This window comes from Centruroides sculpturatus, unplaced genomic scaffold (genome assembly GCF_000671375.1).
Source record: "Centruroides sculpturatus isolate CEXI.00-Female unplaced genomic scaffold, Cexi_2.0 scaffold824, whole genome shotgun sequence".
Lineage (NCBI taxonomy): Eukaryota > Metazoa > Arthropoda > Arachnida > Scorpiones > Buthidae > Centruroides > Centruroides sculpturatus.
The window spans coordinates 352,695-371,870 of NW_019385313.1; the positions used below are offsets into that span (position 1 = coordinate 352,695).

At 32.9% G+C, this 19,176-nt stretch overlaps 1 protein-coding gene across 2 annotated transcripts in view; it reads left to right on the forward strand.

Moving 5' to 3' along the window:
* LOC111637511 overlaps nt 1-15,891 on the forward strand; it is a 30,491-nt gene extending 14,600 nt beyond the window's left edge. For both annotated transcript variants that reach the window (XM_023383018.1, XM_023383017.1), the window contains 2 exons: nt 5,579-5,625; nt 15,371-15,891. In XM_023383018.1, coding sequence (XP_023238786.1) covers nt 5,579-5,625; nt 15,371-15,649 — 326 coding nt within the window. In that variant the 3' untranslated portion in view covers nt 15,650-15,891. The remainder of the gene's footprint in view (nt 1-5,578; nt 5,626-15,370) is intronic.
* The last annotated feature ends 3,285 nt before the right edge of the window (nt 15,892-19,176 follow it).

The following is a 19,176-nucleotide window of genomic DNA, read 5'->3' on the forward strand; positions in this document are numbered from 1 at the left end:
TTTTGGATAAGTTGTCTTTTTTATTTTTCAGTACCAATTATTTTAAAAAGTAAACTGAAAAGTATAAAAAATTTTAAAATATTTTTATAAAAATGAGCAACTTACAAAAATGAATGAAATAAACATTTTAAAATGTCAGAGCTGTTAAATACAGTTAAGTTTAGAAAGTGATGATTTGAAAAAGTAAAATAATTAGATTTATCATATTGAAATAATGCTCTTACATGCAATTAAATAAATTGCACTTAATAATAATCTATATGAAATTTAACTGTATCTTTAAATATATTTTCAAAAGCACCTGTAACAATAGCATTAGTAGAATGTTCTTTAAAAATTATTGGCAATTTTGAAAATTTTAATCAATCTACAATTTGCCAAAAAATAAGGGTGCTTGTTATCAACAATGTTATCAATTAAAAATGAAATAGCAAAAGCTCTGACTTCTATCAGTGAATCTGTTCCAAGAGACTAAGAAAAACTATTGCCTAACGTTAATTAATAATATTTTTTGAAAATCAGTCTTAATCACTGCTTTAATCATTGTTTTCTTGCAATTCAAATTGCTGGATGAAGTAATAATTATAATGTATAACTTGAAGAGTTAGGTTTTAGCTGTTTTAACATTACCTTTTTAATGTCAGTCAATTAAACTAGACTGTAATTACTGAAAATTCTCATTTACTTACCTTGTTAATGTTATCAGACAGTTATCATTATCAGTTTAGACAAGTCCCAAGTGTTTTACAAAAAGCAGATTCCACTGCATATGGTTTTTTCCTTAGAAACTAGCGTAATGTAAAAACTTAAAATGATGAATTTCAAGAATCTAGGATTATCAGGGTTTACTAAAAGTTATATGTATAAAGATTCAGTATTAATTTTTATAAAACCAATTATCTGAAAAATCAAAATTTTGGTTCTCTCAATCTCAATGAAAAAATAATAGCTTAGTAGAGGTGAGGTTTCAGCACTGGGTCTACAGTTGGAATTTTTGTTTTTTGGGTTCTATATATTTATGGATTAATGTTAATTCATAGATATCTAAAAATGACTGTGGTCATAATGCTTGATAAACTTAACTTTTTTTTTTAAACAAATAGAACAAAATATTGAAAATAATGTTTCTGTTCTCAAATTTGTTTCTTTGAAATTAATTTGCAAAAATATATTTTTATCTGTTAGTGAATTCAAAAAGCTGTTCTTCCTCAGATGAATTCATTATTATTACTGCTATTTTAACTTTATCAAATTTTCATCAAACTTTTAAAGTTGGGATTTTTTAAGTTATTGAATTCATATTATTCTTTCAATATCATTGTTCAAACAAAATTTCAAAAGTAATCTTAGTTTTAATTTTCACATATTCCTTGCAGTTTAGAAATCAACTAGTAAGAACCAGTAAGATTAAAATTTATCTTTAAAATACAAAATATCTAAGATTTAAAATTTGTTAGTGTGTCCTTTATTCTGATAAACAAATCCTAAAAATTTATGTGCATACTTTATGAACACAGTAGAATCTGCTTGTAATTACTTTGTACTAGGGATGTGGAGTCGGAGGTGGGAGGAATTTCTGGCTAGAGGAGTCAGAGTCAGAAAAAATGTGTCGATTCCAACTCCCACATTTTAAATTTAGTTTTTTTACTTAAATTAAAGAAAATTTATTATAATTTATTAATTTTTAAAAATCTTTTCGTATTTTGTTATAATTCATTTATTTTAAATACAAAATGTATCAATTTAATTTATTAAATATGTAGTATTCTTTGTAGCATTTGCATTTAGTAGTTAAATTATTTTGATCCAATTGAATTTGAATATTTTTGAATCATTCCTTTATTATCCCTGCTCTAAATAAGTACTCTATTTTTCTGAATGAGCCAGACTAATTGATCAGAGTACTTATTTTTCTTTCCTGAACGAGGGGCTGAAGTAGCTAGCTAGATTGCACACTTTTTAGTTGGACTAACTCTTCTGGAAGGGTGAAATTGAAGTGCAAATGCTGTTGAATATATGTAGATGTAGAATTTTATCACCCCCCCTTTCTCCTTTTATTAAATATTTGTTAAAAATTAATTTTTTATACAAATAAATATTAATGTAAGTTAAATATTAAAAATATTAACTATAAAAGTATTTGGATAAACTCCCCAGGCTCCTTTCAGAGTTCAGAGTAAGGTAGCCCCTGTGAGTGCCTCTGACCCCCATAAAATGACTTGGTATTTAATTTTGCCTGAGTCTGTCTACTAAAATTATCAGGAGTTGGAGTCAGGTGTTTTTTTACCAACTCCGCAGCCCTGCAGTCCTGCATTGTACTAGTGGTTATAACTGACTGATAATTGCCTCAGCCATCCAGCCATGTTAAGGCATCAGCATACTGCTCTGGGAGACCCAGGATTAAATCTAGGCTCACTGCTGGTTGGGTCATGGAGTAGTTATAATTGTCATAAAACTCACAAAAAGTATGTTTTAAAAGGCATAACACTTATAGGAAATGCCAATCTTGCACAAGAGTTATACTACATATCACATCAAGTTGCAATCTTTTAGCACAGACTATTTACATCAACATAACTAAATAGAAAACAAAACACATCAAAGACTTATGCATAAACATACAATTCTATACACCCAGGAACCATACCTCAAATTTATACCGCAGACAGTCTTAGAAAAACACACTAAATATACTATGATCAAGCCACAATCACATTCCTTGATGTATAATGCTTTTGTTTTGTTTGTCATAGACATAGCTATTCCAGACATGCACAACACACAAAATACATGCTCATGAAATAATTTTTCACTGTATTTATTAAAGTAATTTACTATGTACTTGAAAATTGCAACCAAATTATTTACCAAATTTCAGACCTGTACTCTCTCTCTGTCTCTGTCTGTCCTTCATTAATCTTACAAATAGAGTTAGATAGATGAAAATAGAGAAGGGTTATGTACAGGGGACAAGAATCCTTAAAATGCAGACCAGATATGAAAAGTTTAGGGCTAGAGACCATGATTAATTTGTGAGGTTGCTGAATTGGGGATAAACAAATGTCAGGATTTATTGAATGTGGGATGGATGGAAATGAGGCAGATAGCTGCAGTTACAAAAACCCATTTATTTACACTAAATCTTACATTCTATAGTGTCTCTCATCAACTGTTGGAGCTGGTCTGTAGAGTTGATGGTCCCAGCGCAGTCGGTGGAGATATTTCTACGATTGTCGGGAAGTTTGGTGACAAAATGTCAAAAACCAAAACAGTCCAAGGCAGAATGGTGTCATTAGGTATGAATAGTCTGTACTGTACATAGAGCACTGAAGACTAATTAGATAACTCACAACAGAAAGTCTGCCTTTGTCCTTGAGATCCAGGCTTTTAAAGGATTCTTTCCCTGGATCACTAGCTTTCCAATTGGTTGGTTTATTGTATCCAGGTAGATAGATCATTTTGGGCTACAAAGGGACACTGTTTTATTCAATTGAGGGAAATTAATCACACTTTGAAACTCCTGCTCATATTTAACTATTATTTCAAATTCTTGTAAGTCTGACACATAATCTCCATGCTAGATTTCCTTTTAAGGTTATTTAAAAACTTTTTTCCCTCTGAACTAATAATTTTATTCCTTCCAGATTTTATTTGTATCTTGTTTTTTTTACAGTTTTTTTCTTTTACGAGCACTAGAATCAAAGCGCAATCCCCTGATTTGACACTTTAACACAAGCTCAAGTCTTGCTTGGGCCTCACAAATTACATGACTTCTGGTCTAGACCAGAAGTCATGTGATTATGTGATTTTTTTTTTTTTTTTTAATTTAAAGATAATTAAAAATTTCAGCCCAGAATTCTGATGATGTTTCAGTAAATAATTGCACATTAAAACAAAGACAATCAATCAACTTGTATTATAAATTGGATATTAATAAGGCCTTTGATTCCATTATATAAATTAGGTAAAATTTATATACTAATAACTTCTTCAGTAGTTGGTTTAACAATTACTATTATATTTTGTTTTATCAGATTAAATTATTTCAATTTTTAGAACTTTTTTCAACTAATTGGAGTTAAGCAGGGATCAATTCTGAGTAATCTCTTTTTCACTTTATACATAAATAACTCCTTAAATCCACTTAACTCATCAACATATAATTTTTATTATGTTTGTTAATAATGATCCACTTATATTACAAGATGACATAATCACTTCATTCTGAGGTTTCAGTTTTGAATCTTTCAGCTAACTTTGCTGACAATAAATGGGAAAGGTTTTGGTAAACAGTTTTGCAAACCAATTAGAGAATGTAATGATCGTCTTGCACTGGTATCATTAATGATTTAGTAATAATCATTGTGAAATGTATTTTTGACTACAATTATCTTTTTTTTTTTTTTTTTTTTTTTTTTTTTTTTTTTTTTTTTTTTTTTTTTTTTTTTTTTTTTTTTTTTTTTTTTTTTTTTTTTTNATACAGTAATACCCCGAACTTACGCGATAGGTGGGACCGAGCGATAACCGCGTAAGTCGAATTTGCGTAAGTCGGGGTATAATTTTGCATATAAATACATACAAATAACACAAAATAAATTGTAGCTATATGTCGAACACGTCCGAACATGTAAGCCGAATAATAGTGTGGGGGGAAATGAGTAATTAAGAGTTGCGTGGTGTTCAAACAAAAGACGAATCGACGAGATTTGAAAATCGCGTAACTCCGGATTCGCGTAAGTCGGGGTATTACTGTACTTATATCTTTTAAATTGTTTGTTTGGTACAGAAAAAGAAAAATCTTAAAGAAAAGTCTGAGTTAATTAATAGTTGATAGATTCAGTAGAATGGAACTCTAGGAGAATGTTAATGATTTGATGCATTTGAAAATTGTTTCATTGCTTTGTACTTATTATGCATGCAATACATTATTAAGTAACAGTTTCTTATTGTGTATGCATTAAGAAACATTATTACAAAAATCCAGCAACAAGTTGCTTAACTTTCCCAGCAACATTTGGTGGCACCATCTGTTGTTATATTTTATTTTAAAAACGTTTTATATTTTTAACTATTATAAAATGGCAAAAGGTTTAATTTTGAAGGTAAAGTAGGATTTTATAAAAAATTGTAAATGCTAATAATGAGTAAAATCATCATTAAGTCTGACCCTACTGAAGAAACAATGGCTCTCTCTCTATCTCCCTACCCCTTCAATCTTTAATTACCAAAATTTAAAAGTATCAATCCCCTAAATCTCCCTGGAAAATTTCAGAAATTTTTGACAAAAAACACAGAAGTTATTAAAGTTCAAAGATGATGAACAAAATTGTGCCCCTCCACACACACACACAAAAATTTGGGTTTTTTTTTTCTATTTCTTGACATTTCAAGGTCCCGTGTCCAAATATATAAAAATCTGGGGGGTCATTTTTTGACCAATTGCCATACTTTTCCTCTGATATATATAACAGTCAGGAAAGCAATATTAATTAAATTAAATTAATATACTATTATTACTGTAAACTCTTAACAATTTTCATTCAATTACGTCATTTATACAAGCAAATTTTTCTTTTAGTAATCAAATCTCCAGAAGAGAATGAAGCATGCCAATCTAAATCTAAAGTAAGTTTTACATATAGTATTTTTAAATGTTTATATTAGTTCCCTATCACCTGATATAACTAAGTTGTTTTTATATCAGTTTTAAGTGCCTTTTTTCTCTTTTACTATCATTCATTATATTTTCTCAATTCTAACAAGAACAAGTTTGATTATTTGATTATTTAAATTTTTCTCTTCATAAAAAAATTTTAAGTAACAAGTTAGAAAACAATACAAATTACATGATAAAGTTATGTCTGGCAATTATTTCCATACTCTTCTTCATACATAATAATTTCAGACAAACTTGTTTGATCTAATATGACTATTGCAGAAAAGCTAAAAAATTACTATTATTGATGTATAACTAGGAATATTCTTCAGCTGGTAGTACTAGTAGTTGCTCAGTAAGAAAAATTCCATATGTTCAGGCCAGAAGTCTAGTGACTGACTTGATAAAAATGAATGAAACTAACTGGGCCAATCTTTTGGCCACAACAAAACTGCAGTCCCATTGTTATTATCTGAGATCACAAAGATATTGATTGCATAGTAGGCAAATAAACATGGCTGTGCATCACAAAAGAAATAATTTTAATGCTAGCTAAAGAACATAAAAGTCTGGTCTTTTCTGTTGATCCATTTTCTCATCAGTCTTTTTGGAGTATTGTGGGTCTTAATGATTCTTTTGATATGTACAGTCAACAGCAAAATTAAATTGTCATCTCATGCTGATTGGTGTGATCACAGAATCAAATTGATGTAATGCATCACTCAGACTGTATTAATTGAATATTAACTTTGAACAAATTTATTCAATATACTTCTAATTTTTAAATTATTGATAATTTAAGAAATTTCTTATCTTAAATTAAACAAATTTTTTGAATAATTCAGAAAAATAGTTGGAGCAGTAACATCTACAAATAGTGTCTTTGCTTTTTATTTAATAATATTTTTCAAGAAATATGAAATTACTACTTGGTAATTTATGCCTATTTTACAGGAAATATGTTATTGTTTTATGTTTAACTTAGTTATTTCTATTTCAATTTCAATTACTCAATTCAATGTTGAACATTTTTTCATCCAAACAATAAGCACTTTCTTGATGTGATTTGATAAGTATTGATGTAAAAAATTTCTTGAGTTTAACATATTTTTAAAAAAGTATTCATATAATTTATTGCTTAAAATATTATATGACCAATATACTTAAACGAGAATGTTTGTTTGCTATACACTCCTAGGCCATTCAACCAATTGCTACAAAACCTGGCATTCATGTTTATATACCCCTAACTTAATGTCAGATATTTTGGGGTGGAATGTATATTAGAAATTATAGATGGATTTCTGTAAATTATTAGATTTACCGATTTACATGTAGTGCCATCTATTGGCAAAACTTTATTAAAATTATTATATTTTATTTTTTAAAAACTAAACATAATTCTAGTCGTTTATTTTGCAGTCGTAGTCGTAGGGTCGAGTGTAGGGTGAGCAAGACAAAAGAAAATAACACGTCTGTTCACGTTAGCGTCCTCACTCGAACTGCCTTTATTCTTTCTTGTTAACCTCATTCCAAAAGGAATGAGATTAACAAAGTAAATTACAGAAAAATATATACAAAGTTTACAAAAATTTAAAATATGCTAAATGCCCCTCCTGAAAAGTCAACATCATGGAGCCTCAGGGAGATTGGGCTGGGTGTTACACAATTTATCGGATAGAAATATAAAGTTGGTCGAATTGTGGATAAAATCATGCTGTATTATATTTACAATATCAGTTAATTTATTTAATGATTGGACAGGTCTGTCAGTAGTTCCTTGTAATGTAGAAATAATCTTTAATACGGTGAAAGGTCTATGATACTTGGAAACAAGTTTTCCTTGGTCTGGATGGAAGGTTTGTAGTAATATTTGATCTCCTACTTTGAAGTTTGGTGTTGACTGTTATATTTATCTCTGTTTCTTTCATGAGCTATTTCAGTTCTTTCGGTGGCAATCTTACATGCTTCACTGAGAGAGGGATAATTCAAGTTGTCAGTTGAATCGGGGATTTCTCCATACATCAAAAACATTGGAGAGAATCCTGTTATAGTATGAGGTGTTTGATTGTATTCTTTCACAACAACACGTAACATTTGAGTCCAGGATCGTTTTGATTTTCTGAATATTTTATTCTTAGTCTAGAGACAGGCCCACCAGTGGCCGAGTGGTCTTCGTACCCTAAACACTGGGAGTTCGGTCGTGGGTTCGCGCCGCGATCGGACAGGCTGGCTGCTTGGAGTTTTCCGGGTTTTCTCCTTGCCAATAACGACTAAATAGGAGGCCAGTTCCCCATAAAAGTCCTCCCGGAAGGCATTAGTTCCCCTCGCGTAACATCGCGCCCCAGAGAAGGCAACGGGAAACCACTCTGGGTAGTAACTTTCCCTAGTATACACCTTGGCGGATTACAAACCTACGCCAGGTGTCGCCGACGTCAGGAATCTGATATGGCACCAAGAAGAAGAAGAAGTATAGAGACAAGTGTGGCATTTAGTCTCTCAACTATCCAGTTGTGCTGAGGTCACTCAGTACTTGTTAGATGTTTGATTCCATTCCTTTCTAAATATCTTCTGAAGTAAATGAAGGTGATCTATCTGTTAGTAGATGTTTTGGACTGCCTGTTTGTAATATTTTTCCTAGACAATCTATGTAGGCTTTTATAGAAGTAGGTTTGGATGGGAAATACCAAGCAAACCTAGAAAAGTGATTGATGGTAACATGAAGGTAGCCTTTAGTAGATCTTTGCATTCCAGTGATAGTGTCCATAGATAACGTCAAATGGAGCTTTTGATGAAGGTAAGTCATCTAACAAGCCAAACTTTTTATGACTGTATGTCATTGCTTTTTAACAAACTCTACTATTGGCTGAATATCATCAAGAATGTTGTAATGTCAACTGATTAATTTCAGCCTCTGTGTTATACCTGGGTGACCATAGTATGCATGTGCCCTGGATAGCACCTTGTACTGAAGGGAAGGAGGTATGACTTTCTTTGTAAATCCCTTCTTTCTGATACAGATTACATCTTCATGATCTTCGGTGAGGTGAGTAAGAGGTATCCTGGTTGGAAAGCACTTCCTCGGTGGTAACAAAATGGCTCACGGGGGCGCTGGATAAATAATCAGCTTCTATATTCTGGCTTCCCTTCTGATGTTTAATGTCATACTATTACAGCTCAGTTTCAAAGACCATCTAAATAACCTTCCAGATAGTTGTTTTTTATACTTTTCAGCCACTGTAAAGCTTGATGATCAGTGTGTACGGTGAAATAGATACTATGAAGATAAAAGTGAAACTTTTCAATAGATGCTACAATTGCAAAGCATTCTTTATCATATTCAAGTAAGGACCTGGAGAAATATGCAATAGGAAATAGTCCTTAATAGGATGTTCCTGTTTTAAGATACACGCTATACCATCTCTGCTAGCATCTGTATAGAAAGCAAAGGGTGTGTTATATGTGTTTAAGATGGGTCTGGTGATAAGTGCTCATTTTAATTTCTCAAAAGTTTCTTGACATTTAGTCATCCAAGCACAATTTTGATTTTTCTTTAGAAGTATATTTAGAGCTCTTAAATTTGCATAATTTGGAATAACTCGATGGTAATGGTTTATGGACCCTAAAAACCCTGTAACTATTTGATATTAGTTGGACATTTTAACTTTTGTATCACCCCTGTAACTATTTGATATTAGTTGGACATTTTAACTTTTGTATCACCCCTGTAACTATTTGATATTAGTTGGACATTTTAACTTTTGTATCGTTTCTATATTTGATAATGAGGAGGAGTAACTTTCTGGTTTGATGTTGAACCCAAGATAATTAATCTCAAATCTTAAAAAATGTCAGTTTGTTAGATCTAAGTAGAGAGCTTCCCTTGAATATAATTCAAATACTTGTGTTAAGTGTTTTAGGTGTTCATCCACATTCTGACTAAAAATTAACAAGTCATCAAAAGTAATTGATGAGAAAAGGACATCTATATTTATTTAGGATATTTTTGAGAACTAGCTGAAAAATCTGAGGTGAAGTCTTTAGGCCAAATGGCAAACGATTCCACTGGAAGTGACCAGAATTCGTTACAAAGGGCAGTTCTTTGTCTTCAGAATGAAGAGGAACCTGCCATTAGGCTAACAGAACGTATACAGTAGAAAATATTTTTGTACCTATTCTATTCTATTCTAATAAAAGACAAGAGGGGCTATCTGCAATTTAGTGCAAACTTTACCCCTGTATGAATAGGAAGGAAGAGTAAAAGAAAGTAAGAGTTAGAGAGCAGAGGAAATAAAGGAAGATAGGAAAGTGTGAAATAAGCAACCATAAGGCCCCCACAGGACCCCATGGGCGCCCGCATCGCCTTTATTAAAACAATATTTACAGAGGAATACAAAAAGTTAACAGTAACATTTTTACATACAGATGCAATTAACAGAAGGATGCATATCTTTTGCATCAAAGTATATACAAACATATTAATGGATAAATAAATAATAATTGAACACAATGGATAAATACAGTTTTGGTTACATTATTAAACAGTAAATTTTTGCTTACATAATAGGAATTCGAATGGTTGGTTGAATAATTTTATACATATTTACAGTTATAACAGTTTAGAATGGGATGCAATACTTATTACATTAATGAAATATTAAATATACAACAGGTATAATTTTAAAGTAATACATTTAGTAATCAGTTGACAAAGAATTTTTGATGTAATCATACAGATCGAAATCCATAAAGTTTTAACAAGAAATTTTTACAAGATAACTTATAACTTAATAATCACACTATGTTATTCGTAGCACAATTGAATTTATATACATATAACAGTCTTTATTTTTAACATTTTTCTTTAATCTTCATCGCTTGTGAAGGAATTGTAGTTATTGTCGTCATCACTGTCATTAGTTTCTGTTGTATCTGTGTTGAGTATATTTAAATTCAGGTCACCAAACTGAGGTACTAATGCACCACTGTCCTGTATAAACTTCTCAAATGCTTTAAAAAGTTTGTTATTCATTATAAGTTCGTTCTCTTTTGGCGGCCAGTTTTTCCCTTCTGTGATACATATTCTCTCGAAATTTTCTCTGAGGGTTGTGTATTTGGTGCATTCGAAGAGGAAGTGATGAACGGTATCTTCGTTGTTCGTGTCTGCGTCGCAATGGTTGTAATCTCTCTTCTTGAAACGGTACAAATATGAGTTAAAACATCCATGCCCTGTCAGGCATTGTGTTGTTTGGAACGATGGTTTGAATATTCTGTTTTTCTGTCTGTCCTCGATGGATGGGAAGAATTTGAAGCACAACCTTCCAGTGGGTGATTCTTCCCACTCTGTTTGCCATAAAGCACAAATTTGTTGGTTGATGTACTTAGTTATTGAGCTGATAGGAAGCCGCCAGTATGTTATTTTAGTTTGTGCAATTGAGGCTTTTTTCGCCAATTTATCAGCTAACTCGTTTCCTGCATGGCCAGCGTGACCGGGTATCCAATTGAAGGAGATTTTTAGTTGTTTTCCTAATTTTGTTGCCAAATTTATGAGTTCTTTAGCTAGGGCTGATTTGTTATTTTCTCTTCTTAGTATATGTAGAGCAGCTCTACTATCGGTAAAGACAAGTAGTTCTTTATAGGTTGTGTGAGAGAGCTGACTGATGTAAGTGAGGGCTTTAAATATACCCCATAATTCTGCTTGAGTAATTGAGCAATGATCTGCAAGCTTGAACGCTGCCTGGTATAAAGTTCTTCCTTCACTGTTCTTGACTACCACACCTGATCCTACACCATTTTCTCCCTTTGACCCATCAGTAAAGGCTATCAATTGTCTTTTTTTCTTATTTTCTGTTAATTCTTTGAAGTCTAAGGAAATTTCATATGGGTGAGTTGCTTTTGGGTCAGTCATAAAATTAAATTCTATTCTAAATTCTATTTTTGTACCTACAAGTCTATCTAGCAGCTCATCTATTCATTGTTAACTTATAATCCATACATGGTCTAGTTTTTCCCTGTAAGGTTTGACGGCTTTGGGCCTTTTGTCCTTAAGTAATTGTCAAGGGTAATAGATTCCCCTAGAATAAGTCTGATTTGGCTCTTTTGATTGACCTCATGGATGTTAGTCTGGGCATTTTCCAACTGATTCTGGAGGTTTATATTTTGATTTGATACTTTAATTAAGGATTGCTTTAGTTGCTTGAAGAAGTAAGTTAAAATAGCTAATTAGAAATATAAAATATTAATCCTAATTTTAATTTTTTGTTTTGCTTTTTTAAAAAGTAAGCTAATTTGCATGTTTCTATATGAGATCAGCTAATTTGCATGTTTTCATTGTAATTTCCTAGTTTGGATGTTCCCTAACAGATGGCAATGCAATCACAATCCTTGGGTATAAGTAGAGCCTGCACTCCTAGAGGTGGCGGTGGGTATACACTTAATTGTACTTTACTGTTTTCTAGGGGTGGCATGGTTGGGGGTGGTGGTGGGTATACACTTAATTGTACTTTACTGTTTTGTCAAATAAAACTTGTCATAAATACTGTATTCTGCTGTTTCATTCAGCATACCAACCGCATAGAACATGCAAAGTGCTATAGACACTTTAGTTCAAATTTCCAGCTATAGGTTCCTTATATCAAACATTCAAAATTTCATCCTTTACAAACCCCAAATTTTTAAAACGTCATTCTGATACACCCTGTATAAGCTATTACTATTGTTACTAATGCATTTACAAGAATGATTTGAACATACTTCCCTAATATTAGCTCCTAATTTTGGGAGATCTGATTAAGACCAGACTGAATTATCTAATGTCTGGGTAAGATAAAATTAAATAAGGGTATTTACCAGGATACTACAAGTAAAGTAATGCTTTTTGTCAGGCTTCCAATCTTAAGAAGGATTGATATATTAGCCGTGCCAGTAGATCCTACAGCTGTAGTAATAATCTTCGGATCCGATTGATGTTGAAAGTATTTGGATAAAGTATCTAATAGTCTTTGTGATATCTAAGGCTGACGGAACTTCCTGTATTCATGAGCACAGGCATCATTTTGTTCTCCATTGAAACAGTTAGTAGTAGTCAAGATGGTGAAGTTGGTTCTGACTTATTTGCTTCAGATGCCATGTGGATGTCTCTGTGAGTAGAAGCTGAATATCTTTGTAGGCAGTCTCTTCTCCAGTGCTGGGCTGGTAATTCCTACTGCAAAAACAGCAAGGCAATGGCAGTCTGCTCATGTGATGTACCAAATTTCAGTACTGGGGATGACCTCATGGTGGAATCCAAGATGGCATTGTTTTCTTTGTGTGTGGCCATGACAGTACCTGGTTCTTGACAAGGTGTTGGGATCCTGTGCAATATTCTTGATTCAGTTTAGATGCTGGATGATTTTCTTTTTGGGTCTCCGGTTTTCTTGAATTTTTGTTACATTAGTAGCCTTCTGAAGCCATTCGACAGTAGTGGCTGGTGGTGTAGCTATCATATATTTTCTAATTTCTGCATTTATGTCAGCATTGAGGCCTGTAATGGTTTGTTGCATGTTTAACTTACCTTTTTCCACCAAGGAAGTTTTGTCTCTATATAAGTTAAGAAGTCTTCATCTCACTGGTGTCATCAATTTACAAACTCGGTGAAATAATCATCATCATCTTCCTGTGGAAAGTACTTGAGAAATTTTTGTTTACTTTTGTTCCATTTCCTCTATTAAATTCTTACAATAATAATCAAAAACTTTATGCTATAAATAGTCTGGTATATAAAAGTGGAACTCTTGCTCGTCAATCCTTTGTTTTGCCACTTGCTTCTCAAACAGTCTCATCTACGAAGTTAGCTTTCCACGTGGATTGAACAGTATAAGATTTAATTTAGGCGGAGAAATAGAACTACCTGTTTCTGGAGTGGATTTTTCTTTTCATTTACTTGTGAGATCTGAACGTTCAAGGGAGGGTCATTTTAATCAAAATAATAAGTTGGAGAAAAGAATTAAAATAATAGAAAATGAAATCTTGTTGAAGTTGCAAATATTATCTAAAAATGGAGGAAACATTTTGCACACGTTACTGAAGACCAAATAAAAGGAGTATTTTCCTGCCATTCGTGGCAGTCCGCTGAAGAAGGTATTGCCATACATAAGAATTTGATATACGACATAGGCAGTCTGTTAGAAAGAGGTTGCCACACAAGAAGTCCAACAAGAAGAGGTATTGCCATACCAAGAAAATACGATACAAGCGTCCATTCTACAAGACATACTAGGACCGATTAATTGAAGTATAAATATACGACAAGATTGTCAAAGGAGAAAGATAAAAGAACCTACCATAGAGAAGAGAAAAATAGAAATAAGAAGGAAGATGATCCTCATACAGAAACAGATATGAAAATTACGGTGAAGGTAATATAGTCTCTGATAGATCGATGTAAACTCTCTCACGTGTCAGGTTTAGGAATGAGCTAGATTCATTCCTTGTATTTTTTTTAGTTGATTCATTAAATGTTTTGATTTGTTTTATAAAATGGCTTGGTTCCTATTAGACATTCAATTTCATCCAAGTTTCCTTAGTTCCTCCGAATCCTGAGTTTAAGGATAACGCGTGTTAATCTGCGTTTAAAATAACTGATTAACTGGTGTCGGGAATCCTGATGAAAAGGGTGATTATGCAATCATCTAATTCCGCTTTAAATAAACATTCAAACTGTAAATGAACTTACTGGTTAAAGCCCTCCACCCTTGTAAGACAGAGGGCTATTCTAAGGAATAGTTGCCAAGTAAGTGATACTAGAGTCTTACCACTCGGTATCCACGGCTGAGCCCCTCACATACTCATTGCTGGATAAGGTAATCCTGTCGACTCTCTTATTAACAATGTATATGTTTTTCTGTAATTTACTAAGTTTACAAAAATTTAAAATATGTTATATTCACTTAATTACTGCGACAATAATATAGTGTGTAATAGATGTGATATATAATTGCACATAGGCAAGTGCTATATGTTACCTGTCACAGTAATCTAAAGTGTTACCCTGTTAATTAGTTAGGCCTAATTGCTTTTGCTAAATTATGAAATATTTTGATATTTACTTGGACGTTGTTTAGTACATTAAATAATATATATATGTTCAAAGTATTAAAAGTTTGGTATCTACGATATCTCTTAATATTAGTGTTCAATAAACAATCTCTCAAAATGCCAAATTTTGCCAAGCCATAATTGCAACTACCTTTGCTATTTCATCACAAATGTGAACTTATTTGCAATTCTAAAAATCTGTTGACTACAGTTACACAAAGCCCCGTAGTAAAAATTTATTACTATTATAAAGTTGTTCCTGTATTGAGAAAATCATTTCACTTAATCTGGAAGTGCTGTGATCAACTTTCATGTTATCTACAATGAACTAAACTGAATTCCTAGAACAACTAAATCGTTAGTCATTAGTACTTTTGTATTCATCAACCCTGGCCTCATTGCCCATTGGTGTCTGATGCCTTTTCCAATATTTTCTTCCATTTCTATTTAAATATCATTATACTTAGATCACTTGGGGATTCAATAAAATCAAACCACAGAGTAAACAACAATTTTCATAATTTACAATGAACAACTAAAAAAGTTCAATTTCTATATTAGTAGTATTGTTTTTATTGTTCTCTGATATTCTAAGCATTCTCAATTGCATTACTAATTGTCATTTGTGATAATTTTAAGGTGACAAATAAACCGGATAGCAGAGAGGGTGGTAGACCACGCTCGGGTCAGAAGCTCCCACCCTTGAAGGCAAAAAAGAAGTCGTGCAAAAGATGTGCCTGGTGCAACAAGAAGACAGGACTGGCAACCAGCTACGTTTGCAGGTGCGGAAAGAATTTCTGTGCCAGGCACAGATATGCCGAAGTGCACCACTGTTCTTACGACTATAAGACGGAGGGGCGGCGGTTCCTGCAGCAGTCGAATCCGGTGGTCACTGCTCCAAAATTGCCTAAAATTTGAATATTAAAACCATGACTTTTTATACCATTTATTATTAGAAAGGCAAATCAGATTTTTTTATACACATGTACATAAGGAAATATTTTCTTCTTAACTTTCCAGAAATGGCATCTTCCTTTTTGTACAGTGCCTTAATGCGCTTTATGCATCAGGGAAAATTTAATCATACAGAAACTATGTGCAATTCATCTTTGCACATGTCTAAATTTCAAAATTTGTAAAATAAACTCATTTTTACTAAATTTTCCTTTTTGATTTTCTAATCAATCCATTCTAGTCAATATGAGAGAACTTAGAAATCATCTCGACCATGGAAGATATTTGTCAATTTGAAACTATAAAATTATGTAATGTTTAATAATCTAATTTTTTTTAATTAACAGTAAAAAGTAATTAAGATTATCATCATCCTTTTCTCATTCAGCTTCTTTACATTTATTCTAATTAAAGCAGTGTTTCTCAACTGCTGGTCTATGAAAAATATTTGACTGACTCTAGCACAATTGACTACAGATGACACTTAAATAGTAATCTATCTATGTACGTACTTTGTTACATACAGTAACTCTAAACATAATTCACAGTCATATATAATTGCTGCCACATAAAATTATGAATAATTTTACTGGCCCACTTTAAGAGAAAGGTTAAGAAACACTGATCTAAAGCATATTTATTTAATTTCTTTAAATATAGTTATTCGAACTTTGGCATGCTTAAACATTTTTAAAGATGATTATACCTACTATTCACAAGTTTCCAGAGAAGGTTTGTGTATTTTCCAGCACTGTAGTGCCACCATTAAGTTACTGCAAAGAAAACCTTCTCACCTTTCATAACATTCTCTGGAAGAGTGGCAAACTCTCGCCTGATATGAAACGTACTAACATTTACCCTATTCACAAACCTGGCAAAGATTCAACCAAAGCAACCAACTGTCACCACATTGCACTTACTTTGATAGTCATCAAAACCATGGAACCAAATTCTCCATTAGAATGAATCAACTTCTTCTCATCACTGGTTTAAACCCAAACACATGGGAGGTCTCTAATATCATGGCACCAGAAATCTCCTCACCCTCCTGACGAATATTCACTACCTACATTTCTGTCATTACCACATACATCACCTCACTATTGACTTTCATAAAGCCTATGACACCATTACCCACTCCATCTTCATATGCAAAGCCATCCATTTTGGCCTCTGCAACCACTCTAACTTGGCTTATTGACTTCCTCTGCAACTGCACAATCCAGGTTTGTCACCAACCATCAAATCCTCAGTATCCCACAGGGGAGTGTTATATCCCCATTCATATTTGCCACCTACATGCACAACATCTTTAAACTCGAAAATATTCATGTTTCCATTTATGTCTATGCACATGACGTCATCATCCTTGTCCATAGCAATTCCCAAGATTCTATTCATTACCATACTTCATCTTTCTCTCTGCACTGGAGAGAACTGGGCAGACACAGACAGACCAAAATCCAACCCCAAAAATGTGTTATCATGACCATTCCTCTCAAGCCTCCACCACCAGATCTTTACCATCCAAGGTCAATTTACCCCATTTACATCCTCTGTCAAGATAGTGTGGTCTATTTGTGGATTCAAGTCTTTCTTGGAACCCTCAACATCACCTATATCTGCAATAAATGCGATGAATTACTCATCTTCAAAATCTTCTGCAACAACAAGCATGGCGATTCTTCCGCGACCTCTCCATCACAGACAGCATCCTCGACTTATCATTCCATCTGTCATTTCCCTCAATGTCAGCCAAATAAAGTCATACTTGGGAGCACTATGTTTGCCTCTTTACTTCTAGACTTATTACACCATCACTTGTGCCTGGTGACAGTGTAATAAGTCTAGGAGTAAAGAGGCAAACATAGTGATCACAAGTATATATCAAGGCTAGACAAGTGTATTATAGTATAGCAAATAAAGTCACTCAAATCTATCTGCCAATGTTACATCAAACTTAGCCTGAACTTCCCCAAATGCACTGTCATCATCATAACCCTCCGTGTTGCCAACCAACCAACCATCCTTTACCCTCCGTCATCGCAAATGTCTCATTAAACAGTTTGTCAATTACCATAAACGCCGCAATATTGACCCCATCAGCATCATCATCTGGAATCTCAGCCACCACCCCGAATATGCAGCCTTCATCAAGATACTTACCACACCAACTTACTTCCTAACATTTGCAATGCCATTTTACCTAACCTAACATGTTTACACATATATTGCATACAGCTTTAAACCACTTATAAGGAACCAGAGTGACCAGAGTCGTCATTATGGCAGCCAACCACTGCACAATATCTACCTGAACTGGTTTTATAAGGCATGTCACCAATGAAAAACTAAAAATTGTAGACATACACTAACAACTCTCTTAATATCTTAATAGCAACAGCCAGAAAATTATAGACTGCCAAGACATACACCCTTGTGTTGGCAGAATTCAAAAAATCATGATCTGGGAAACTTGTGGATATGATGTGAAAATTCATAAAGATTTGTCGTCTCTGGAAAGAGCAAAACAGAACAGTTATATAACAAATTCGAATGGAGAAAATTGTTACTGTTTGAATTAGGAAAACAACCCAGATTATTTCTTGCAAAATAATTATTCACTTACATATTTTTCTGGACAAATCTCATAGTAATATTTTCAGAATAAATGTGACGGTTTATGTTCACAACGGAAAAATTTTCAGCTTAATGTTCTTTTCTATCAGTTCCAAGATAACAGAATTTCTGCAATTTTAACTTTATAACAATTTCATTACAACTTTTCTTTCTTCTTCATTATTGTCTTCCAACTGGTAAATAACTGCACCCATGAGGAGAGCTTTGAGACAACTAAGGAACTAAAGGTCTACTAATTCCAACAAGAACCAAAAGTTGTCACAGATACAGGTATAACCATTTATGCTTCTAAATTTTAATACTATATATCCACCAATAGGATTTGAGCTAGAGCCAATCTTCTTTAAAAATTTTGGTTCCAGCTCTATTTTTATTAGTAGTGTTAAAAATTCCTAGAGAATAGTTGAAGAAATTAAGCTTATCACCTTGCAAATACTTATAGTGTCATAGCCTTTCTACTATAAGCTGTAAAATCTGACATTATCTTACTGAAAAGTAGTTTGAAGAACTGGTGAATACCAACAATTAATTAATACAGTAGAACCCAAAAACTCGTCCCTCGATAACTTAGCACTCCGGATAACTGGTCCACACCTTGGCAGGGCGAAAAAATCCTTAGTTAATTAATTTTCATTATAGACAGCTTTATAAAAGTATAAAAGCTCTCATAAAGTATTTTTCTGAGGTCTGTCTTATCAGGTAAATTACTGTACACAGTGTATTCATTAATTTTCATTTTCATGTAGTGGCTCTATGCCTTCATAAAGGACGTACTTTTCCTTTGTTTAAGGGTATTTGGGCAGTTTATTCTCTGTTATATTCTTCTCAAGTAAACAATAACAAGTTACAGT